Source organism: Chelonoidis abingdonii, chromosome 1 (genome assembly GCF_003597395.2).
Source record: "Chelonoidis abingdonii isolate Lonesome George chromosome 1, CheloAbing_2.0, whole genome shotgun sequence".
Lineage (NCBI taxonomy): Eukaryota > Metazoa > Chordata > Testudines > Testudinidae > Chelonoidis > Chelonoidis abingdonii.
This window is the reverse complement of record NC_133769.1, coordinates 116,215,035-116,239,567: the sequence shown is the minus strand read 5'-3', so window position 1 is coordinate 116,239,567 and position 24,533 is coordinate 116,215,035. Positions and strand designations below refer to the sequence as shown.

The window sequence follows — 24,533 nt, the reverse complement described above, 5'->3', positions numbered from 1 at the left end:
TTTTGAGGAAATACTATGGCCTGTGTTATACAGGTGGTCAGACTAGATGTTCACATTGGTCCTTTTGGGTTTGGACTCTATGAATCTATGAACCTCCCTAGAACAGATGCAGTTATATCAGTATAAATGTGCTTGACTGGTAGAGCTTCCTCCTGTATGAGTAGAGGAGTAAGCTGTACCAAAATAAACACATTTATACTGGCATAACTGTGTCCACCTTCAGTGTTGTACCGATATAGCTATTTAACTTAGGGTAAATTTTTCATCAAAATAGTTGTAACAGTACAACACTGTTATAGGCCAGGCCTAAGTGTCCCATTCAATAAAGCTCATGATATAAAGTCATTAACTTGCAAATTTGGGGTGTCACATAGCAGAAGCTTGTTGACTCTGAAAATTAGAGAGCTCTGAAACAATGCGATTATTTGCAACTGAAGGTGTTCCCCTTAAGTTGGTGGTGGACATTGGCATTAATATTACTCATTGTTAGGTATTGGATGGATGGGACAGTGATCGCCCATCCACGCAATCCCACCACCAATGGATTTGCAAAATAAGCAAATTCCCCCCTCCTCCCCTGTATTTTTCCACTAGATTAATAGTTTAAAGCTGGAAGAAACTATTACACAGAAGGTCTGACTTGATGATTTATCACTACCCCTTACATTTCGCCCAGTCACTCCTGTGGTGAAGCCAATAACTTGTGCTAGTGTTTGGCTAAAACATATCTTCCTTAAAGGCATCCAGTCTTAATATGAAGAGCCCAAGAGATAGAGAATCCACCTCTTTCCTTGCTATTTTGTTACAATGGTAAATCACCCTCATTGTTAAAAATACATGCCTGATTTCTAACTTTCTAATTTGACTTGTGTCTGGCTTCAGCTTCCATCTGTTGGTTCTTTTTTCACCATCCTGAGTTGGTTAGCAAACACTGGTATGTGTTTAGTTTAGATCATCTGTTACCTGCAGCTATGAGCGTTGATGGGTTAATAGTTCAGATGGCATATAGCTGGAATAGCTCTGAACCTTTACCTGGCTGGTCATTTTAGGTTGAAACAGCTGGTTGACCAGCTGGACAGCTCTTGCTTTGATTCTACTGTGCATATTTGTAGCTTAATGGCTGCCTATGCTTGCTGTACATCTGTTTCAGAACCTTTTGGATGATGTGGAGGAGTTTCACGAGCGTGCTCAAGAAGCCATGATGGATGAGATCCCAGACTCTTCCAAGCTGCAAATGTTGATAGACATGGGCTCTGGCCTCTATGTGGAACTTCCGGAACTGCCCCGGTTGAAGCAAGAGCTGCAGCAGGCACGTTGGCTGGATGAGGTGAGGTTGACCCTCTCAGACCCTCAGAGGGTCACTCTGGATGTGATGAAGAAGCTGATTGACTCAGGTGTGGGGCTGGCACCACATCATGCTGTAGAAAAGGCCATGGCTGAGCTGCAGGAGCTGCTTACAGTGTCCGAGAGATGGGAAGAGAAGGCCAAGGTCTGCCTGCAGGCAAGGTGAGCATTCCATTGATAGCTATGCTATGTCACAGAAGTCCTCTTTAGTTTGAAGGAGAATGTCCTCTTAAGTAAATATCCTGTCTGTCTTAAGAATGTAGCGATGAGTGGGGCTGTGAAAATCTAGCCAGTTTCTTCACTGTTTGATACTGTCTGTCTCACTAAGTTTTTAAACTGCGAGTAGTGAACTGTTGTAGTGGAGATTATGCCTTGTTGGGGTTGGCAGTGGCCCGGGGAGCAGATCTAAGCATTCCCAGAATGACTTTCCTGTTGCTTCTTTACTCTCATGAGATTGTCACCACTACCAGCTTCCTGTCAAGGTCATAAGATTGAATTTGAGGTCAGCTGCTGATGCAGCGTCCTCTGACCTTGATGGTGAATAGACTATCAACTTCCTCATCTCTGCTGGCATCTAGTAGTGAACAGCTTCCTCCAAGACCAGTGCTGTGGTATCTTGCACTGCAGTGCAGTGATACAGCTGCCCTGCCACCTGACTTCACTTCACTGACACTTTTGTTGAGATAAGGCTGGAATCAGATTTTTCTCATGCTAGACCACGACAAAGTATGATGGCCCTGGAAAGCATTGTGAATGAAGCAAAGAACATCCCAGCTTACCTGCCCAATGTATTGGCACTGAGAGAAGCCCTGCAACGAGCTAGAGACTGGACAGCCAAAGTGGAGGCCATTCAGGTAGGGCTAATAGCAGGCAGTGAAATCTGTTGGCATGTGCTCCTTTCTCTTAACAGTTCTATCCTTGAAGGAGGTCAGAGGGGAAGGGAAGCTTATTTGAACTTTTAAACTTGCTTACCTTATTCTTTCCATGTTTTAACTCTTTGCTCTTCATTCTGGGCTGCCATTTGTTCCCCCATGGGAAACCTATTCCTTTCTTTTTCCCTTTGTTATGGGCCCCACCATGAACCACAAAGGCCATCAATTTTCTCCACTGCCCCAAATGGAACTCGGTAAAGGTCCTTATTTGGTCTTAATAGTGTTTGGTCTACAAATTGCCACTGGAAATGCGTAGCTGTGATGCAAGGCTCAGTTTATCCAGGTGTGCAAGTTATTGAGCTGACTGTGCAAAGGATTTTTTTTTTTTGTAATTTTGATTATTCCACATGTATTTAGTGCTTTCATTAGGTACCAGATTTGTCTGCCCTGGAGACAGAAGTCTTCTATCTACAGAATAGGTACAACATGAGCAACAATAGTCCAAGTGTCCCCTTGGCACTGCCCTACCTATGTACCTCAGCCTTGGCTAAGAGGGTCACCTTTAGGGAAGAGAGGGGAGTTGTCTTCATGGTCCATGCAGTTCTTGACATCTGGGCTGAGTCTGCCATTGGTGGTGGTGCTGTGTTTTTGATTCAGTCACATGTTTACTGGGAGGTAGACTGAGAACTATCAACTCATTTCACATGGGCTTCTGAGCAACCATCAGCTAGTAACTTTGGGTTACTGTTAACCTGGTTGGATTTGAACAAGCAACCAAGGTGAAATGCTATCTGATTACTAGTTCCCTGAGCCAGCCAGTTCCATCAGAGATTGTCCATTAAATGGTAAGTTTATATTACACAGGAATAGCTATCCCAATATCAGTCAGATGGGGGGTGGGTTTCAGGGCAAAGTTTGGTCAATGATTAAGTTCAGTGCTGGAGTTCAGAGTATTGTGTTCTACCCCAGAACTGTAGCAACTACGCCTATCTGGAGCAGCTGGAGAGCTTGTCTGCAAAAGGCCGTCCAATACCAGTACGTCTTGATGCCCTGCCACAGGTGGAGTCACAGGTAGCAGCAGCCCGTGCCTGGAGGGAGCGGACGGCAAGGACTTTCTTGAAGAAGAACTCAAGCTACACCCTGTTACAGGTGAGCAGCAGCCAGTTATGTATCAGAGCCAGGAAATTGGCCTTGATGTCCCTCTGCAACCTTGGAAGAGGGCATACAAGTTATAGGTTCTTCTTCGAGTGATTTCTCATATCCATTCCAGTAAGTGTACACGCCACATGTGCACGTTTGTCGGAAGACTTTTACCCTAGCTACTCCAGTGGGCTGGCAGGTCGCCCCCTAGAGTGGCGCTGCCATGGCGAGTAATATATAACCCTGCCGGCCCGCCCGCTCCTCAGTTCCTTCTTACCGCCGTGTCGGTTGTTGGAACTGTGGAGCGCGGCATAGCTGTCCTCCACGTCCCTAGCTTCTCTTCTTCGTTCATCGTTCTATTTGTTTTAGTTTAATTATAGTTCACTTAGTATGAGATATAGTTTAGTTTATAGTTCATGTATATAGTTAGCGGGTTCGGGGCGCTAGCCCTCTCTGCGCCCGGCCGCGGGCTCATGCCTGGTTCGCCGGGGTTCATAACTGTGCTTGGCCTGTAAAAAGCCGATGCCCACCAGCGATCCCCACGCCGCCTGCTTGAAGTGCATGGGGGAATCGCACATCTCCGAGAAGTGCGCATTTGACAGGCCTTAGACCGAGGAACAGATAGAGAGCGGAGACCAGCTCCTCAAGAGCTCCTGATGGAAGCGCATTACCCTGCGTCCTCGGGCACCAAGGCCGCTTCGGCTCCTGCACCGGATCTTTCCGGCGCGCAAAAACGCCACGGCACCGCCTTTCTCGCACCGGCTCTCGGGAAGAGGCCATCGATGTATCTCTACCCCAGCAAACAGCCCCGACAGGAGCACCCGGCGCTTGACGCCGGCCGTGTGACCGTGCCAGGGACTTTGTCGACTTGCGGCCCGCGGGTCCGTCGAGTCCGATCCGTCCAAGATTCTGGGTGAGCTGATGGTCCCGTCCGACGCCCGAGACTTCTCGTCGGCCAGGGACCTCATCCGCCTTAACGGAGCCTGTGCTTGCCCCAACCGCCGGTGCAGGTTCTCCAATCAAAGGCCAAGCCTTACACCGATGCTAGCGCCGTCCTGGACTCTCTGGCTCCGGCACCGGGTTCAAGATCCGCACGATCTCGGATTCCCGAGGGAGGTCTCGCTCACGGGCGCTGCCTCGCAGTCCCCGGCACCCTCCACGACGGCACCGGTCGTACTCGCGGCGCAATGTCTTCGCGCTGATCCCGGGTACTTCCGGCACTGTCGGCTCAGCCCGTTACTGGCACCGGGGCTCGAGGAGTCGTTCCGCCTATCGACGGTCCAGATCCGTCGACCTTCCCGGCCCCCCCCAACCCGTAGGGGCTTGGTGGGCCAGGCCCGCGTTCTCGATCGCGGCCGCCTGGTATGGCTCACGGCACCGATCTCCGGCGCACGAGGAGTCTTCGCCGTCTGCAAGCGGGACCCATTACCACTCCCGGCTCGGCATCCACCATGGCCCTCTCGCCAAGGCTCTGTCTCTTCACGGGGGCGCGACAGCTGTGTACCTAGAAGCTGAAGACCCGCTGCCTCTTTTCCGAGGGTCAGCAGGGGCATGGTCCGCAGCAGTGGGGCTTCTGGACCCCCTGGGTCGTATCATCAAAGCCCAGGCCCTCAGCACATTCCCCCACGATCGTCGTCTCGAGCACAGGCCCATGGTACATTCTTACGCCCTCCTCGACCCTACGAAGCTGTCATCTCCGTGACTCCGTGAAGTCAGACAGTGCAGTCCAGTCAGTAGCCCCAGACCCGCTCCTGCAGGTCTCTGCTCGTCGTCCTCCCAGTGAGCGCATGGTGGTGGGTACGACATCCACCAGCTCCCCCCCACTGGATTCAGGCCACACCGATCTCCTCAGCGTGGGCGAAAATTGAACATCAGGCTGAGGAAGTCTCTGAGATCGAGGGTACCCGTCCTGAGCCTCGTCGGCGGACGCGCCCACTCGTGTCGCCCTGCCTTCATAAGGACATCAAGCCATTGATCACCATCTGGCAGTCACGGCTTCCGTTCCCCCCGCTGCTCGGGGCTGGGAGCGTAATACATGCGTTCCCGATGGGCTATGAGTAGTACTTAGTATGTCCACCCGCCCCCGTGTTCCCTCGTCGTTCATCTGTGAATGAGGAAGGATGACGCCCTGGATAACAATGCTCCGGCCCCCAGTCTAAGGATGGCGAGACGTATGGACCTGCTGGCGCAAGGTCTATTCCGCAGTGAGCCTGCAAGCTGCGGTGTTCCATCAGCAAGCTCTGCTCAGCCGCTACTCGTACAACACCTGGGGGCGGCTGATAAATTTTAAGAGCTCCTCCACATCGCTCATCATTCCCAGTCCCTGAACGAGGGAAAAACGGCGATGACACTTCCCTCGGCGCTTTGGACGCACTAGTCGGCGCCAAGAACTCTTGGCCTTCTGGAGTCACTATTGCGCAGCATCTCGTGGCTTAGTCTTGCTTCCTCCGGAACTCCAATCTATACCATCCAGGGACTTCCGTTGAGGCCCAGTGGCCTGTTTTCGAACAAGATGACCCTCGGGCTGCAAAGCCTCAAAGATATAGGTCTTATGCGTGCCCGGATGCAACGCCGGTTACCCTTGGTACCATCAGCCTCAGGCAGCACAGTGCACTTACCCCAACACCCAGGAGCAAAGGCAGGCTTTCAGGCGGTAATAGAAACGTGCAGCGACAATCGGGTACCAGGGCCAAGAGCCAAAGTCCTCCAAGCCTTCCTCCAGGCCGAAGCCTCATTTGAAGGTGCCCAAGCGTGCCATGTACCAGTTCCAACGCGTCCATCTCCTCCCTTCTCCCAACCGTCTTCGTTCTTCCTCCTGCGTGTGGCGCTAATTCAGCCGCTGGGTCCTCCGCATTGCTGCGGCTTGGAATACCACTACACTTGTAACCGCCCCGCCCCCTCCGTTCGTCTTCAGGGACTCCACAGCAGATCCTCCTTCAGAGGTATGCTTAACGCTCCTCGGACAAAGGGGCCATAGAAGAGGTTCCAGAAACAGAGCAAGGGATTTACTCCGTTACTTTTCTTGATCCCAAGGCCAGGATGTCTCAGACTTTCATCCTCGATACTACGAAGCTATACTGGTTCAATGAAGTTCCCGCATGGTTTCCTGGCATTATCCTTCCCTTGGATTCCGGAGACTGGTTACGCGCCGCTCGACATTGCAGGACGCTTTTTCACTGCACTCCCCTGGATTTTCCCCTTTTCGGGCTTGTTCGGGCCGGCACATCAATTACGGTCCTCCCGTTCGGCTCTCGATTCCCGAGAGTGTTTACAAATGTGCATCTGTATCGTTGCCTTTCGTCGTGCAGTCGGGTGATATGTTCCCTACCTCGACGACTGGCTTATGACCGCTCAGAGGACCGTGTCTCGCGCCGTTCCGCATGATCAGCGCCTTTTCTCGAGTCTAGGCCGATGGCTCAAACGCGAGAGGTCCACTCTATCCCTACTCAGAGGATAGGAGTTTATCGGCACAGTTCTAGACTTCCACCATAGCCAGGGCCGTTCTTCCTTGTCGCCGGTTCCAGGCTTTGACAGCCATCATCCACAGGCTGCGGCAGCACTCTAACCTCCATCGTACTTGCCGACACTCTTGCGACATGCGCGTGCACATTTGACGGCGCATGCTCGACTCCGCCTCCGGCCCTCCAGTCCTGGCTTCTCTCCCTCAGTCCGTCGGCGCATTCGTTAGATTCAGTAATCCCGATTTCCAGGACGTCCTCCTCTCTCTCCAGTGGTGTGGGATCAGTCGTCGTGTGTGCAGGGCTTCTATTCCATCTGCCCCAGCCCTCGCGTGTCCTTGACGACGGATGCGTCGAGCTCACCTAGGTACCTGCGGCCAGGGTCGCTGGTCTCCTCCCGAACTCCCTCCATATCAACGTGCAGAATTGGAGGCGGTCAACTCTGCTTGTCAAGCGTTCCATCCGAATCCAGGCCGCTGTGTTCGTTTTTATCGACAACACAACGGCGGTATACTATGTGACAAGCAGGCGGAACGAGATTCCTCTTCTTTGTCGGGAGCCATGACGTGTGGGACTTTTGCATAGCCCACTCGGTTCACCTAGTCGCTTCCTTTCTTCCCGGGCTCGGAATACCGCTGGATCGTCTCAGGCGTCTTTTGTCCCATGAGTGGTCCCTTCGCCCGGACGTCGCCTTGCGCGCTTCGATGGATCCCATATGGACCTCTTTGCATCCGCAGGAACAGAAAGTGCCCGATGTTTGGTCTTTCAAGGTCGCGGTCGGGCTCGCGGTGGCAGATGCCTTTCTGATTCGTGGGTGACGCACCTCTTCTATGCGTTCCCTCCGTTCCCGTTGATCCCCAAGGTCCTTCTGAAGGTGCGCAGGGACAGGGCCCGCTTGATTCTGATCGCTCCGGCATGGCCCCGGCAGCATTGGTTCTCTCTCTGCTGCTGGACCTGTCGGTAGCGGACCCTGTTCCCCTGCCTCTTTACCTGGATCTGATCACGCAAGACCACGGCCGGCTTTGTCACCCCGGACCTCCAGTCGCTGCACCTCTCAGCGTGGCTCCTGCGTGGCTGACTAGGTCCGAGTTGCATTGCTCTTCCCCAGTGAGGCAGGTACTTCTGGGAAGTAGGAAGCCGTCTACGAGGGCGACATACGTAGCCAAATGGAAACGTTTTACGTGCTGGTGCGCGGAGAGGCGCTTCCACCCCCACCGATGTTTCCATCCCAATCGTCCTCGATTACCTTTGGTCGCTCAAGCAGCAAGGCCTGGCGGTATCCTCTCTCCGGGTTCACTTAGTGGCTATCTCCACCTTCCACCCGGGGAGCGACGGCCGCTCTGTCTTTCTCACCCGATGGTGACTAGATTCCTTAAAGGGCTGGAGCGTCTTTACCCCCAGGTCCCCACCCAGCCCCCTTGGGATCTCAACCTGGTGTTGTCCGTCTTATGTCCCCCCCCCGTTTGAGCCGCTGGCTACGTGTTCCCTCCTCTACTTGTCCTGGAAGACAGCATTCCTGGTGGCCATCACTTCTGCTAGGCGCGTGTCAGAGCTGCGCGCCCTCGTGGTGGAGCCCCCGTATACGGTGTTCCATCGGGACAAAGTACAACTGAGGCCGCACCCCGCCTTTCTCCCCAAGTTGTCTCGGCTTTCATGTCAACCAGGACATATTCCTACCCGTATTCTTCCCGAAACCTCATTCGTCTCGCAGGGAGCAACAGTTACACTCCTTAGACGTGCGTAGGGCGCTCGCCTTTATATAGAGCAGACCAACCGTTCCGTAAATCCACCCCAGCTCTTTGTCGCCGTAGCTGAGCGAGTTAAGGGGTTGCCAGTCTCCTCGCAGAGGATCTCCTCGTGGGTGACGTCCTGTATACGGGCGTGTTACGACCTGGCCCGTCTCCCTTCGGGCCATGTAACTGCGCGCACTCTACTAGAGCCCAGGCATCATCGACGGCGTTTCTGCGCGAGTACCCCGTCCAGGAAATCTGCAGGGCAGCGACCTGGTCCTCCGTGCACACCTTTGCTTCCCATTACGCCCTGGTCCAGCAGTCCAGGGATGACGCAGCCTTCGGCTCTGCGTGTTGCGCACTGTGACCTCTCTCTCCGACCCCACCGCTAGGTAAGGCTTGGGAATCACCTACTGGAATGGATATGAGCAATCACTCGAAGAAGAAAACACGGTTACTCACCTTTGTAACTGTTGTTCTTCGAGATGTGTTGCTCATATCCATTCCACACCGCCCTCCTTCCCCACTGTCGGAGTAGCCGGCAAGAAGGAACTGAGGGAGCGGGCGGGCCGCAGGGGGTATATATTTACCCGCCATGGCGGCGCCACTCTAGGGGGCGACCTGCCGGCCCGCTGGAGTTGCTAGGGTAAAAGTCTTCCAACGAACGTGCACGCGTGGCGCATACACCTACTGGAATGGATATGAGCAACCCATCTTGAAGAACAACAGTTACAAAGGTGAGTAACCGTGTTTTACTCCTCCATATGGTGGTAGGGTCAAACATAAATTTCAGTTCTGTGTCAAGGAGGGACATGGTCATGTACAGTCTCCTTTGGGTGAGTTTGTGTACTGAGGGTTTCTGCTGTTCTTGCTAAGGAGGTGGAGTAGAACTTGTGCTTTGTGGGAAGAAGGAAAAAGAGTTTTTACTATGATGTGTAATCATTCCATAGTATATTTGTTCTCATCTGTGCTTGATGCCTTGTATGGATTCATCTGACTAGTGTTCTTGGGTTTTACATTGTTGCTTTTGTGTTTAAAGGTTCTGAGCCCCCGGAATGATATTGGGATTTATGGAAGCAGTAAGAATAGACGGAAGAGGGTGAAGGAGTTAATGGAGAAGGACAAAGACCTTGATCTGGAATCCCTGAGTGAACTGGAGGATGGTCTGGAGGAAGCCAGGGACACTGCATCTGTGGTGAGGAGCTATGTAGAAGGGCTGGTGTCTTCTGCAGCTTGGGGGATCCTGTCTGTTTTGAGAGATCCTGTCTCTTTTAACCACTACTAGCTCACAGCCTGCTAAGTATTCTTGTCCTTGTGGAAATCTTGAGGACCATTAAATAAATCCCACTAAAATGAATATCTCAGTATTAGGCCTGATAAAAGCAGTTCAGGTGTTTTTAGGGATGTTTTAAACACATTTGGACGGTGAGAGACGAGAGAAGTTCAATTCAGAAAGAAAATGCATTGGGGTAGAATGAGAGTTTGTTGAGGAAAGCTTTAATTGAACAAGGGTTAATAAATGTGCACTCCTGCATTCACCATTTATGTATATAAATGAAACCCTTTCGAAATACCTGAAAAGAATGAGGCTGCCACCACCTACAAAAAGCAATGTGTGAAAGATGTGATTAGATTTCACCCTGCCATGCGCCAAACTGAACTAAGTTCTACCCAGATAATGTAGCCTTCAGAATTTTACAGTTAAAGAAACAGACCTGTTTAAAGCAAAATGTTGGTGCAAGCAGATGAAGTATTTGAGAAGTTTTTCTTCCCATTTTGGTAGAGGTGTGCAAAATTTTTCCTACTAAGGGCTATGTGGCCACTTACCAGGAGATGAGGTCATCAGATTATTGATATAAGGAGACTGTTATGGTTTCTCCCAGATCTTTAATGAAGACAGCAACCGTTATGTTCTAAAAACCCCTTACATATGTGTGAAGCTATTCCATCCCCCTCCCACACAAACTGCAAAAATAGGATTGAATCACTTGTTGCCTGGTACTAGTCTTTTTTGGGGGGGAAGGGGGAGTTGATGGGGTGTTTTATTTTGTTTGATTTTTTTAATCGAGAAAAATGTTGCATAAGACTACTCCATAGTGACTGGATGATACCAGAAATTAAAGTAAGGGCCCAATAGACATCATCTAAATTTCCTTCCTGAAGGAGTGAGGAAAATTGGTGCAGGCTGAGAGCCTGCAGTTATGCCACTTTGTGTGTGATCATTAAGGCTAAGATTTAATCATGGGTAATTTTAGTGAAAGTCATTGACTTGTCACGGCCAATAAACAAAAATCCACGGCCATGTGACCTGTCCATAACTTGTACTATATTCCCCTGACTAAATCTTGAGAGTTCTGTGGGGCTCTGGGGGTGCAGCTGTTGCTCTGGAGGGGGAACTCTGGGGTGCCCAGTGGAAGTGCGTTGCTATTGTGTCGCGGGGGTGAGGTGGCCCAAGACTGCCACTGTTGGGGTGCGCGGGGGGGGGGGGGATCAGTGCAGCTGGCCCCAGGCTGCCCAAGCTGCTCCAGCAGCCCTCGGGTCAGTCGCACCTGCTGGCTGCAGAGGTCACCGTGGTCACAGAATCCATGTCCTCCGTGACAGACTTGTAGCCTTAGTGATTATCCATCAAATCTCAAATTCAGTATGGTTAGACCATGTCTTTACTTTGATGAGACACACTAAGGAATACCCGGGTGCTACTGGAAGGGATGGTGGTGATTCAGTAGGTGATGCTCTTCTTTCTGAATTTGTGTTAAACCTATGCCTAATTATATTGCATAGGGAGGGTGAGGTGGGGCACTGTGCTGTTGGTGACTTGTCTTAGATCCAAGCCCCTGTCTCCTTGTGGTCATTAAAGAGCCCATTGTCTTTCACGTGGGATACTCTTGGGGAAATTCTGTGCCCAAAAATTAAGTTCTGTGCACAAAATTTCAAAATTCTGCATATTTTATTTGTCAAATAACATAATATAATCATACCAGTTACAATTATTTTGGTAATTTATTTCAAAATATCTGTCAGCAAGTATGTCTGTAATAATACAGACCAAAAAAGATTCTGGTAATTTTTTTGGTCAAGAGGGACATTAATACAGAACTTTGTGTAATTCATTTAAATTACAATACAGAACTGTGTTCCCTGCACCTGTCAGAAACAGTGCAAAGGCTTTGAGGAGTCAGCGATAACGGAGGAGCTCAGGAAGAGGGAAGGAGCCTAGGAGTGAACCTGGAGTGTGTTGGGTGTAGGTGGGAGGTTTTCCTTGCGGGGGGGTGGGGGGGAGAAGAGGGGGAAGAATCAGGAGAGGGGGATTGTTAGGGTGTTGGAAAGCTTCCCCCATGCAGATCCTGGCTGACCCCAAGCCTCTCCCTTCAATCAGGCACGTCTGCCGCGTCCCCACACTCCTCATCCCTGTAAGTCTCTGCAACCCCCTTTCCCAGCCCGCCCCCCCCCCCCCCCCCCCGCTGTCACCTCACCAACTCCTGAGACTGTGCTCCAGTCTGTCTCCCCCCTGCCCACCTAGCCATTCTGAACCCCCGTCTGTGACCCCTGCCTCCCCCTAGAAGCTCTGTGTGCCCCACTCTGTCCTGACCTGGGTTTGCAGGCAGGGTGCTGTTATGAACTCAACTCCTGGGGGAATTCTGCAGCACTAGGCATAGAATTTTGTGTTTTCCGGCATAAAATGCATTTTGCCTACATGCTGCAGTTCCCCCTTTGCACACCAGAGGCCACTGTGGCACTAGAACAGTAGCATGAATGCAGCTGGCTGTTCTGGAGCCACAGTGGCCTGTGGTGGGCAAAAGGCAGAACTGCAGCATGTAGGTAAAACGTGTTTTATCAGGGGAAATACAAAATTATGTGAGACAGATGAATTCTGTACATCTGCAGATGCGCAGAATTCTCCCAGGAGTAATGGGTATAGGGGGCATTAGTATGGGTTTCTGATCCAAACTCCAATCTGAGTAAGTACATTTTGCTCTCTAATTTCCCCCTGCAATTTAAATTGGAAAATGCAGCATTGCAGTAACTCTTAGACCAGTGCTTCACTTAAGAGGTGGCTGAATTTCAGTGCCAAGTGTTTCTTGATACAGCTTGGGTCTCTGTTTAAGTTTGCAGAGTGCTATGTAAGTTTTTGGGAAGACCGGTACTGTATAAATGTTAGGTGCTGATTATACATCAGAAAGTCAGGGAATAGCAGGGTTCTGGGGAGGAAATTGTAACTAGAATTTCATTTTCTTCTGGTTTTTGAGTCACTATGCTTAGGAGACTCTTGATATGTCCTTGCCTTTCAGTGTTGTTTATTCTGGTAGCAAAACCTTGTGTCCATTTGCTGTGAAGGATTATCGGCTATCACTCTCTGTGCTGTGCAGGTGGCTGTATTCAAGGACCGGGAGCAGAAGGAGATCGAAGCTATGCACGCCCTCAGGGCAGCTAACCTGGCTAAGATGACCATGGTGGACCATATAGAGGAAGTCAAGTTCTGCATCTGTCGCAAAACGGCTAGTGGGTTCATGCTACAGTGTGAGCTCTGCAAAGACTGGTTTCATAGCAGTTGCGTGCCCCTCCCCAAAACCAATTCCCAGAAGAAGGGCTCTAGCTGGCAGGCCAAAGAAGTGAAATTCCTGTGTCCACTCTGCATGCGTTCTCGAAGGCCTCGACTTGAAACCATCTTGTCTCTGCTGGTATCCCTGCAGAAGCTACCTGTACGGCTGCCTGAGGGGGAAGCATTGCAGTGCCTGACAGAACGTGCTATGAGCTGGCAGGACCGAGCACGGCAGGCTCTGGCCACTGATGAACTGTCCTCTGCTTTGGCCAAGCTTTCTGTTCTCAGCCAGCGCATGGTGGAGCAGGCAGCTAGAGAGAAAACAGAAAAGATAATCAGTGCAGAACTACAGAAAGCAGCAGCTAACCCTGACCTACAGGTAGGGAGTGCGGGGGTATCTTACTCTTTACCTCTTCGCTATGATTTGCCAGTCTTCTATGGGCAGGTTGGGAAAGAAGCCGTTATGTGTTGAGCATTAGGTGTTAGTCATTTAGGTTATTGATTTTATTGTAGCTCCCAGGTAGTGACAAGAAGTTATCGGTAGGCTTAGGTATTTATAAGACACTTGAGCCATCTAAATGCCAGTACTGTCTGGCAAGTTGAGTGGCCTGTATGAAATATTGGCCTTAGTACTGTTCCCAGTAGATAGTTGTTCGTAAAGCAGTTGATGCCTTCTGGCAGTTTCAGGGAGAACTACAGGAGTTCTACAACGGCTAAAGATGTTTTCTCCATATCAAGATTGAGGCTTACTGAGATGATGTGGTGGTGAGGAAGAAGCTTGTGCTACCACTGACCGTGCTTTGACAGCTCTGGATAAAATGGGGAGTCAGTAGGGCTGTCAGCCAGTAATTCTCAAAAGGATTGGAGAAGATAAAAAAAGAAATCCCCTGTGGTGTATTTCTTAGACATCATCCCAGGTTTTTGCCCATACCTTAAGATATGGTGACCGTTTTACCTGGGTCCTGCTATGCATGTACAGACTGTTTCTGAAGCCAAAGGAGGGCAACTAGCCTTTGTATAATCATTCTTTCCAGCAGTGATTTTTGCTGCAGCTTCTTACTGTATCCATTTGTTTGCTGCTTCATTCATATTTTCCTTTGTCACTTAGGGTCACCTGACTAGTTTCCAGCAATCAGCCTTTAACCGTGTGTTAGGGAGTGTGTCGTCATCCCCCCGGCAGACCATGGACTATGATGATGAAGAAACAGATTCTGATGAAGACATCAGGGAGACGTATGGCTATGATATAAAGGTAATAACCCAGCATTTGTACTAAGGGCTTGTCTGTACATGGATTTATTTCCACGTGTGAAAATTGCCCTTTTGGAATAATAGTACCTTTTTCCAAATTAGTTTAATCCCCTTTGGAAGGGGATTAAACTAAACCAGGAAAAAGCATTCTTATTCCAAAACAAGTGTCCATACATGCAGTTTACCCAGAGCAGCTGTTTCATTTAAAAATCAGACGCTATCTTATTCCAGAATAATTTCTATTTGTAGACAAGACTTAAGATACATAGTGTGGCCTTGTGCCTGTCATGAGAGGTTTTTGATGGGTTTCTTCTGTACATAAAAGATTTGGAGTGCTGAACATTTTTGGTCATAGCATTCTTCCTTAAAACTCCATAACGTATTATGTGACTAGCTTTAAAAAAACACTTCTCTAGTACTAAATTCTAGATACTTGCAGTTTTCAGGGATTTGGAGATAGGAGGATGTAGGAAGATGAGGAATTGTATTTTATGCTATGTAGATCAGGGTGGGGGCCATCTTCTGATTTTGTACTTTTTCACAGACGTTATATACTTGTCACAGATTAAATTAGTGCCCAAAAGAGGAGCTTTTCACCAAGCTACAGTGTAGCAGAAAGTGGGATTTGAAAACTCCTTGTTCTATAAGAAGTTTTCTGGTGCTCTATCTCCTTCGGCATTTTGCTATCCATCTGTTCTCTGCCCCATTTGTGCATGCGGAGGAGGTCAGGACTACAGCTCTGGTTCTATATGTAAACTAAGCTCTTGAAACTGCCTCAGAAACTAAAACTGCTTTTATCCTTAAGCGTCAGAAATAGTTTTGCTGCAGAAGAATTTTCATGAGAAAACTGCAGAGATTAGTCAGACTACCGTAGGTAGTTAAGTGTGTTTTCAGTGAGACTATATTGAGATGATAAGTAAAACTGTTCTCTGAGTTGCTGCTCACTGTTTTCAGTGAAGAATGTGAGACAGTGTTCTCCTAGTGCAGGTGGTCCCCTTAGTGATACAGCTTTGTATTTCCTTAGGAGACATAATGCTGAGAAAATTTGAGGTTCCATTAGATTACTTTAAAAGGCAATGAAATCTTTGTAGAATCATAAAATTAGACATAGGAAGGCCTGTTAGATAATCTGGTACTTCCTCTTGTTAAGGCAGGATTATTGCCATCAAAATACTCAGCTTGTACTGTAATCAGTCGTGTCTACGTGCCCTGGGCAATGGGACTGAGACTATTTCACAGCTAGATAAACAGACCAATTCTCCAATTTATTACAGTCATTTTGAATTTTAATCCTGTTCTCCATATCCCTGCCATCTTGGGGTCATTGTTAATTTTATAATTGAAATGTTGAATGATATTGGACCCAGCACAGACCCTTACAGCACCCCTCAAGATACTTCCTCCCAGTTTGACAGCAAATATTGATAACTTCTCTTTGATTACAGTCTTCCAGCCTATTGTGGTTCATCCCATCACATCTAGTTTAACACTTTTGACTGCATCTTTGGTGGTTAACTTGATAAATATTTGATTACTGTAATCACAAGAGGCCCTTAATTATTCTTTTCTGGACTTCCTGCAACCTTGATAATGTGGTGTCCAGGACAGGACACAGTATTCCCATTGCGGTTTCGCCAGATTTGTAGATGGAGGTGGACTCTTGCCTTCAGCTTTGATGGGCCCAAAATTGCTTTGACTTGTTTGTCCTGTAATGCAAACTCGTATTTGATTTAATCTCCACTTTCACCTCTTTGAGCATTAGTCTTCCAGCTTTCTCTCTCCCATTGAATGTTTCAGAGTTTTTACCCAGACATATTGATGTTGTCCCCAAGCTGAAGATCACAACTTCTTCTTGTGTTTCTCACTTTTCTAGGGCTATTTGTATTTTTCTTCTGATGTTCCTAATGTGTAGTTTATTCCCTCTTAAATGCTTAAGTGGAATGAAAAACTCAGTTTTAAGACTAATTTGAGCTCTTGATGCCTTCTTTCTTTTTTTTCCCCCCAGTCACTATGGGCAACACAGTTCTTTGTCACTCAGCACTATAATCTGTGTCCTCTTCATTCTGTCCTTTCACAACCAACCCATATCTAAATTTTGCCACGTATTCCTGCATAATGTCTCTCTAAGATCTGGCCTTTCCTGTGTCCATGCTTCTAACCCTCAGTATATCTGTTTATTTTGTCTCCAGCTTTCTCCTCTTTGGTCTTAATAAATGCCATCCCATCACTGTAAAATCTGTCATTAAAGCTACTGCAAATATCTTAAATTATTGCTTAGATTGTCACCTCCTCCTGTTTACGTTCTCCTACCAGTCCTTCCTCCTTTTCACTGCGGCAAGCACAAACCTATTTTTTCTTCATTTCTAAATTCCTTCATGACTTCTCTGTGCAGTACCTTTTATCCATTCTCTCATATAGAACTATACACCTCTGCTCTGCCAAAGATGCCAACTTTTGTTGTTCACTAGTCGTATTTTCCCACAAGCATCTCCTTGCATAAAGGATGGCATGGGATTTACTCCCTGTTAAAAATCTGCAGTCAACTACATTATTCTCTAAATATCTCCTTAAAATTCACTTATGCCATGATTCTAATAAAATGCTTGATATTAGCCAGGCAGCTGGTGTTTTGTGACTCCTGCTTATTGCACTGATCATAGTTACCTTATGCTCCCCACATCTTTTTATCCATTTGTTGTTTCTCATCCTCTTCTTAAACTGTAAGCATTTTGGGGCTGGGACCATGGATTTTTGTTTGTGTGTATAGTGCCTAGTGGACCAAAGCCTTTAGATGCTACTCCACAAACTACCTGTGTCTAAGTAGGCGTATAGTAGCTGATTCTCTGTCACCTGTTTCATGTTGGTTTCTTCACACTTTATGTGGAGGCATGAATATACTGTTCATGAATGCCTAATGAGCCCTAATTAAAAGCATGAACAAAACAGTCCACTAATTTGTCATTTAATCTGGAGTCAAACTTTGTATAGAAGATTTCAACTGCAAATAGAAGTCCTTGGTTCCACACTAATAGGTGTAATAGCCCTAATTTAGCCACTGAATGTTTTTTTCAAAATCCTGGGCTTGATGACAAGAAATTCAGCGCATTTCTGATTTAAAATTTGCCTTAGGATCCAATTCTCTAATGAATTTCTCTCTATCCATAGACAGATGCCAAATTTGACAGCCCTTGCCAGGGACACAACCTGACCTGAAATTCTTCCAGAAGTGCAAAGAGTACCTGTGCATATGTCTATAAACCTCTAGTTCCTAGACCTCAAAAGCAGGGACCTCCATGGAATATCATTCTGTTGACAATGGAGTTCACACCTGGGGACTAATCTGTGGGGAGAGTTGGGAAATCACTCATTCTTCCACTGCACTCAGTGTATATGGAACACGATCTCTCTCTAGAGCTGCTGCCATCTCATTACTTAAATAGCTAAGTTAATTGCACAATACGCTGGCACTGTCAGGTTCTGTGGCAGGGTAGTTCTGAGCAGGTTCTAGAAGCATTGGGCTTTTGAGGATTCAGATCTGCTCCGAAGTAGATAAATTCCAGCTGTAGCAGTAGATAAATTCCAGTTGTGTTTTTCTTGCTATGTGACTTCTTCAGGATAATGCTAGTGTGAAATCTTCAAGCAGCCTGGAACCCAACTTGTTCTGTGATGAGGAGATCCCCATCAAATCAGAGGAAGTGGTGACACACATGTGGACAGCTCCCTCATTCTGCGCTGAACATGCATATTCATCTGCTTCCAAAAGCTGTCCTCAAGGTATTACCTTTTCTATGCATTAAGAGGGGTCTGAGCTGGTGGTTGGGAACCTCAGCCAGTGAATGATAATGCTAATCACCTCAGGTAAGCTCAGAGGGCATCATGTCTATATGTGGGAAAGGCAACTAGTGGTCAAGGAATATACAGTAGAAATATGACAAAATTCTTATTTGCCCATGCTCAGTGGCTGTGCCAATGCCCAAAGTTTCTGTTTGAGCCTTCTCCACCCTCAAACTGTTACCGAAAAATAATGCACTATTGTCTTGTTTCTGACCACCTTCCTGTCTGATCTATGTGATTTGCCTTCTGTTTGAAAGGTCCTAGCACCCCAAGGAAGCAGCCCCGGAAAAGCCCCTTGGTGCCTCGCAGTTTGGAACCTCCGGTGCTAGAGCTGTCACCTGGTGCCAAATCTCAACTAGAAGATCTAATGATGATAGGAGATCTACTGGAGGTATCGTTGGATGAGACCCAACATATTTGGCGGATTTTACAGGCCACGCATCCACCCTGTGAAGACAGATTCCTTCACATCATGGAGGTATAGATGTGAAGAAAAATTGTAGCATAGAATGAAATTGGGTCAATGTTGTACTTTTTTTTTTTTTAAATGGAATTTCAGATCATTTTTCAGTGGATTTTCCCCTGGCATCATGCGTCTTTTTGCAAAGAAATAGCCTCAGATCCAAAAAAACCCTCAGACCTCACTCACCCCTATGTTTAACTTGCTCTAAATAATTAATTAGCTCTTGTAAGTTCTTTCATCGTTCTTTTCAGCTCAGCCTTCCTTTGAGGGGGGCATCTGACAGCAGGTCTTTTCAGAGACACCTTGTCATCTTCCATATGCTATAGCAAGAACTCCTGCGTCATTGATTGTGCTTACTGTACAGCAAAAAACATTCCACTTCTGTCCAGAAGTTAGTGGAATTTCTTTTATTAAAAAACCTGCCTAAAAAAACTAGGAAATTCCATACATCGAACCATAAAATTAAAATTGCAGAGCAAAGCGTTCAGAAGTCATGAATGAATGGTTCAGAATCTGAACTAGTTGGAAAGGACAGTGGGAAGACAATTATTTCAAAATAAGTAACTCTTGCCTCTACTGTCTAGCTTTGTGTCCTTATTACAGGTGTGCAATATTTTACTGGTTGGAAAGGAAATTGTGTATATATACATGCTTGTCCACATCTAAAAAATTTTTTGGGGGGGGGGGGGGGGGAAACAAGAAGAAAAAACTGTGCCACTTAAACTCCTGCTCCTATTTGCATACGTATTGCAGAACCAATTGTTACTTAAGGTGAGAAATACAAAACAGCAAGTGATGAACTCTAAAAAGAGGTCTTTTTTCAAGAAGATGCCTTAAGGATAGAGAGAAACACAGGATGCATATCTAGAATTGATTCTAAATTGAAATACATTCTAAGTGCCACAGGTGGCACCAGTGTCTCTTTAGAACAATGTCAAGGTCTGATTCAGATCAGAGGTAAGGGTTGGTGGGGGAAAAAAACAGGCAACCATTGCCATTACAGTTAACATCGTTAGCACCAAGTCCTATATTTACATCCAAAGGAGTCATAAAATAAACCATTTCCTTTGCATGAGTTACAGGAGCCTTGCATTTGCAGTCAAACCATGTGCTAAAAACCTAGTTACAGTGACAGAGACTAACTGCATGCCTCAAATCATTTGTAAAGCGAGAGTCCCTTTATTTATTATCAAACTTCCGATGCAGTTATTGAGCCTAAAACAAATTCATTACAAATTTCCATTTTAAAACTCCCTCAGCTAGAACCTATGCAAACTAAATGAGCATATAAAGATTTTCCATTTAAAATTAGTCGTTTTGCCCAAAACAAGCTTTCCCAAAGGTTAACCTAAAACTCCTCTGCTTTATAGACAGCTATAGGCTGTGTCTGCTGAACAAATTACTTTGCTTGGAGGTGCAGTGACAGCCATTTCCTGGCGCTCAGGCCATTTTTTCAAAATCATTCCACATTAAAACAATATTAAGGGAATATTAAGGTTATAGAGCAAAGCACTCAAGTCAGAAAATGATTAAGGAAGCTCTTTGGGAGCACGGACTCTTTCTCTTTGTACAGCACCTAGCTCAATGGGGACTTCATCCATGACAGATTCCTGGGTGCTATGACAATACAAATGGTAATACATTTATGGCTGCACACACAACCTTAACTCTGCCCTTTTATGTGCAGGCATTACACTACATTCTTATTAGATGACATACTATGTTTTCCTTCAAGAACCATACCTTACATAGCATATAAGATAGATGTGCTCAGGGAATGAGGCAGCTATTCAGTATTTCTTTCTATCCTCATTGTTCAGTATGTAACCCCATTCCTCATTTAATGCATACTGTTGAAAACTTGAAGTGAATAAGGAGTTCTCTATTTTATAAAGTTGTCTGTGGAGCTCATCAATGCGCCTTAAATAATTTTATCCTCCACATCTACATGAAGTCAGAAATCCTCATTATTCCCCATTTTACAGATGCAGAAAAGGCAGAAAGATTAAGTGACCTGCCTGAGGTCCCTTAGAAAGCCTATAGGTATCCTGAGTTCCAATTCAGTTTAACCACAAGTGCTTGCTTTCTCTCCCAGAAGATGCATAACTTATTCATACACACTATGCAGCTTCTGGAATGAATGAGGGAAGGGGCTTTGGAGTGGACGTAAGACCAAATCACACAACTGTGACTCGTTCTTTGTCCAACATGTGAAATGAATGAGGCTGGTGTTTTGAGGAAAAAAAACAGTATGTGATTATGTAATAAGAGTTTTGGTAAAAATAATTATCACAAGCAAGATCAACCTAGGATTGGGAATAAGCAAGAACAGACAAACGCTTAAGGAACAAATGATTCATCTTCCTACAAATATGTTTTATGTAACTCAACAAAGTATAGCAACTGCTTATTCAAAATCCTTTCTCTTAGTTGGTTTTGCTTTTCCATAGGCCATCTTAACCCTTTCTCTTCTTACACAGTTGAATCTGATTTCATTCATTACTTTACTCTGGCAAGCTGAAAGCTAGGAAAGAGTCCCCTTTGTTCAGACTCTGCTATCCTGCCTGGTGGTCAGGCAGGGTCCTTTCTGCACCCAAAACGTGGATAATGGGAGGTGAAGGTGGGAGGATATCTCCAACAGACCATGGGAATGTAGCATGTAGAATTCTCATATATATATATATATATATATATATATATATATAATTCTCTTATATAAAATATAGTGTGTGTGTGTATATATGTGTGTGTGTGTGTAATAAATATATATATAAAAATTTTATTTTAAATCTCTCCTCCTTTTTACGAAGGATGACAGCCTGGATGAGAAACCATTCAAAATGAGAGCGAGAGATTCTTCTGAGCGGAAACGAAAGCGGAAACTGGAGAGGGTAGAGCAGTTCTTTGGAGAAGTGAAGCAGAAGTCTAAAGAGCTGAAGAAACTAGAGAAACCCAAAAAGAAGAAGTTGAAACTAACCTTGGACAAGACAAAGGAGTTGAATAAGTTGGCCAAGAAGCTGGCCAAAGAAGAGGAGCGGAAGAAAAAGAGAGAGAAGGCAGCTGCTGCAAAAGTGGAGCTGGCAAAGGAGAGCACAGAGAAAAAAAGAGAGAAAAAGGTGCTGGATATCCCATCTAAGTATGATTGGTCAGGAGCTGAGGAGTCTGATGATGAGAATGCTGTATGTGCTGCACAGAACTGCCAAAGGCCCTGCAAGGATAAGGTGAGTCCTAACTTAGTTTTGCCTTAAGCAACTGGTGGAGGGTAATGAAAACCCCTTTAAGAGTTATTTAAGGTTAACAAACTTTGAGCAGCAGTGAGGGATGTAGTTAATATGCTAATCATAATGAAGGCTAGTAGGCAGGTGTGACTTCTAGAATACTGAGCAGTCAGGCCAAAGAAGCTCATAGAATACGGACCTGCCATCTGTTCCAAGCCCAAGGAATTGAATTCTGAGCATCAGCATGCTGCATAGCGACTATGAACCAAACCCAACATTCTCTATATTGCCTCAAGCTGTTTGAGTAGGGTGGGTGGGGAGATAGAATCGGCGAGTAATTCTTCCATCTGAATGGAAAAGTTATGCCACCTACAAGCCACAGTTTGCCCACTGCTGTTCTAGATCCTTTGTTGCTTATAATGTGGAAGACATGCTGACTTGCTTATAATGTGGAAGACATGCTGACATGCTGACTCCAGGGGTTAATTTTGTGTTTTAGCTAGAATTGTTTCCTGGCTCTGGTCTGTTTCTGAACGAAAGTCTAAAATGGCATGCAGTCCCATAAATGAAAATTAATCTTCCAAAGCTCTTAAATAAATCCTGTGAGCCATAGGCAGTGGGTTGAATGAAATGCAGGCTGTACTGCCCCACTTTTCTTGTCCAAGGTAAATCTACAGGGGTTTGGGAATTGATCGTATTATAGCAAAAGAAATCTTATCCGCCTTCCGTGGTTGTTTCCACTTGTGGTCTTGGCTCTCCTAAGCAGCTGATTTTAGCTCAGAGTAACTGATGGAGGTGATTAAACTTCATTCAAACTATTTTTTTTTTTAGATAAAATGAATTTTTCTGCAAGAAAACCCTAATAGAAGCTGTGAAATTCTTGTTGTGGAATTCAGTGAGGGGTACACGGGACTGCATGAATATGATTTTGAGACAGGGGTTGTGGAGTTAGTGTCCTGATTGAAGTGGTAAAAGCTAATTACTTGGAACTTTTAAAAAAAAAACTATAAACTGAGCAAAATGCTAGAAAATAGTATACTGTAGAGAAAAATCCTCCACTGATGAGATCTAGTTCTTTTCCATCTATCTTATAAATGATATTGCAGAATTAGTACATTTTGACTGGAAGTGAGGTTCCTAGCAAAGGAGTAGTGTCTCTGAGTTTACGTTCTGATAAAGTACGTATTCATTTAAATCAACTTGATATAAGCTATACTAACAAGCACATTCTTAGCATTATGTGTAGCATTCTTAAACTAGTCCGAACATTCCTTAGAATTGTTATTTTCTGGAGGATAGACAGACATGTTTTTGTATATGTATGTATACAAAATAAAAACTTAAAAAAATGTTCTAGCCCTATGAATAGAAGATGACCAACACTTACTCTTGGGGGAATTTGGTGTCATTGCACGCGTGCAGAATTCATGTTCTTCGCAGATTTCTTTGCTTTCCTGCAGAAAAATTACTTCTGACAGGGCAGCAAAGGGAAGCCACAAGAGCAGTCACACATCCCTTCCCAGCAGCACAGACAGGTCGGTTCAGGTGCCCAGAGTAGCCAATAAATATGTAAATCACTTCCAGCTGTGTGTGAAAGGATAGGCAGTCGTGTGTATGTGGGAGAGTGAGAGAGAGAGAGAGAGAAACACTCTGTCCCTCTAGCTCACTATTGCAACATGGTCGGCGTGGAGGGGCAGGGCTTCAGGGTGTGTCTGAGGAAATAGGTGTGGTGCAGGCTGTCTCTTCAGGAAGGGCAGAATGTAGCAGCCTGCCCACTTAGTGAGTTGTTCTCATTGTCTTTGTGAATTCCCCCAAGAGTATAAAACAGATGTAAACGTTTTAAGGCTCCTTTACGTTGCCAGAGTGGTTTAAAGAACTTAGAATTGGTCTATATTTTTGGACTGAAAAAATTTCTTAACAAAATGTGCACCATGAACTGTTTGCTACTGACCTTTCTGGATATGGTCAGTAGCCAATATAAATTCTGAGTTTGATTCCCCAGCCCTCATTTGCTCTCCAGTTGCCTATGATGTAACACTGAGCATGTGGCTGCACATATTTGTTGTTTAATAACTAGAAATAAAGAGTCAAACCTAGATACATTACTATTAGGCAAGGGGATTTGGGGATTTCCTCCAGTGCTCCCCATTCCCATTCTCCATCCATTGTATTGTAGTTTAAATAAATTACCTAAATAATTGAAACCAGCTTGATTATATTGCATTATTTTGACAAATAAACTATGCAGAATTTTAAATTCTTCTTCGAGTGGTTGTTCATGTCCATTCAAAGTAGGTGTGTGCACGCCGCGTGCACGCCAGCCGGAAGATTTTCCCTAGCAGCGTCCATAGGATCGGCCCGGGCGCCCCCTGGAGTGGCACCACCACGACCCCATATAAAGGGGCCCGCCGACCCTTCACCCCCTCAGTTCCTTCTTACCGCCGGTGACAGCTAGCTGGAACTTCTCTTGCGCATAGCAAGATGGCAGTGTCCTATCCTTACTGTTTAGTCCGTGTATTCAGTTACATTATAGTTAGTTAAATAGATCTTTGTATATAATTCTTCGTAGTTTGGGGGTCCTCCCCCCACCACCTGAGTCTTCGTCGCTCGCTGGGGCGTGCCCGGGTCCCCCGGGTTCAAACTCCGCAAGGACTGCGGGAAATTCATGTCCACAAGTGACCCG

At 46.2% G+C, this 24,533-nt stretch overlaps 1 protein-coding gene across 4 annotated transcripts in view; it reads left to right on the top strand.

Annotated features, from left to right (window-relative positions):
• The window catches only part of KDM5A (lysine demethylase 5A), a 91,057-nt gene that overhangs the window by 56,411 nt on the left and 10,113 nt on the right, over nucleotides 1-24,533 (top strand). For all 4 annotated transcript variants that reach the window (XM_032796737.2, XM_032796739.2, XM_032796738.2 and 1 more), the window contains 9 exons: nucleotides 1,151-1,506; nucleotides 2,060-2,198; nucleotides 3,186-3,365; nucleotides 9,584-9,739; nucleotides 12,912-13,463; nucleotides 14,193-14,336; nucleotides 17,950-18,109; nucleotides 18,427-18,647; nucleotides 21,443-21,853. In XM_032796737.2, the coding sequence (XP_032652628.1) occupies nucleotides 1,151-1,506; nucleotides 2,060-2,198; nucleotides 3,186-3,365; nucleotides 9,584-9,739; nucleotides 12,912-13,463; nucleotides 14,193-14,336; nucleotides 17,950-18,109; nucleotides 18,427-18,647; nucleotides 21,443-21,853 (2,319 nt within the window). The remainder of the gene's footprint in view (nucleotides 1-1,150; nucleotides 1,507-2,059; nucleotides 2,199-3,185; nucleotides 3,366-9,583; nucleotides 9,740-12,911; nucleotides 13,464-14,192; nucleotides 14,337-17,949; nucleotides 18,110-18,426; nucleotides 18,648-21,442; nucleotides 21,854-24,533) is intronic.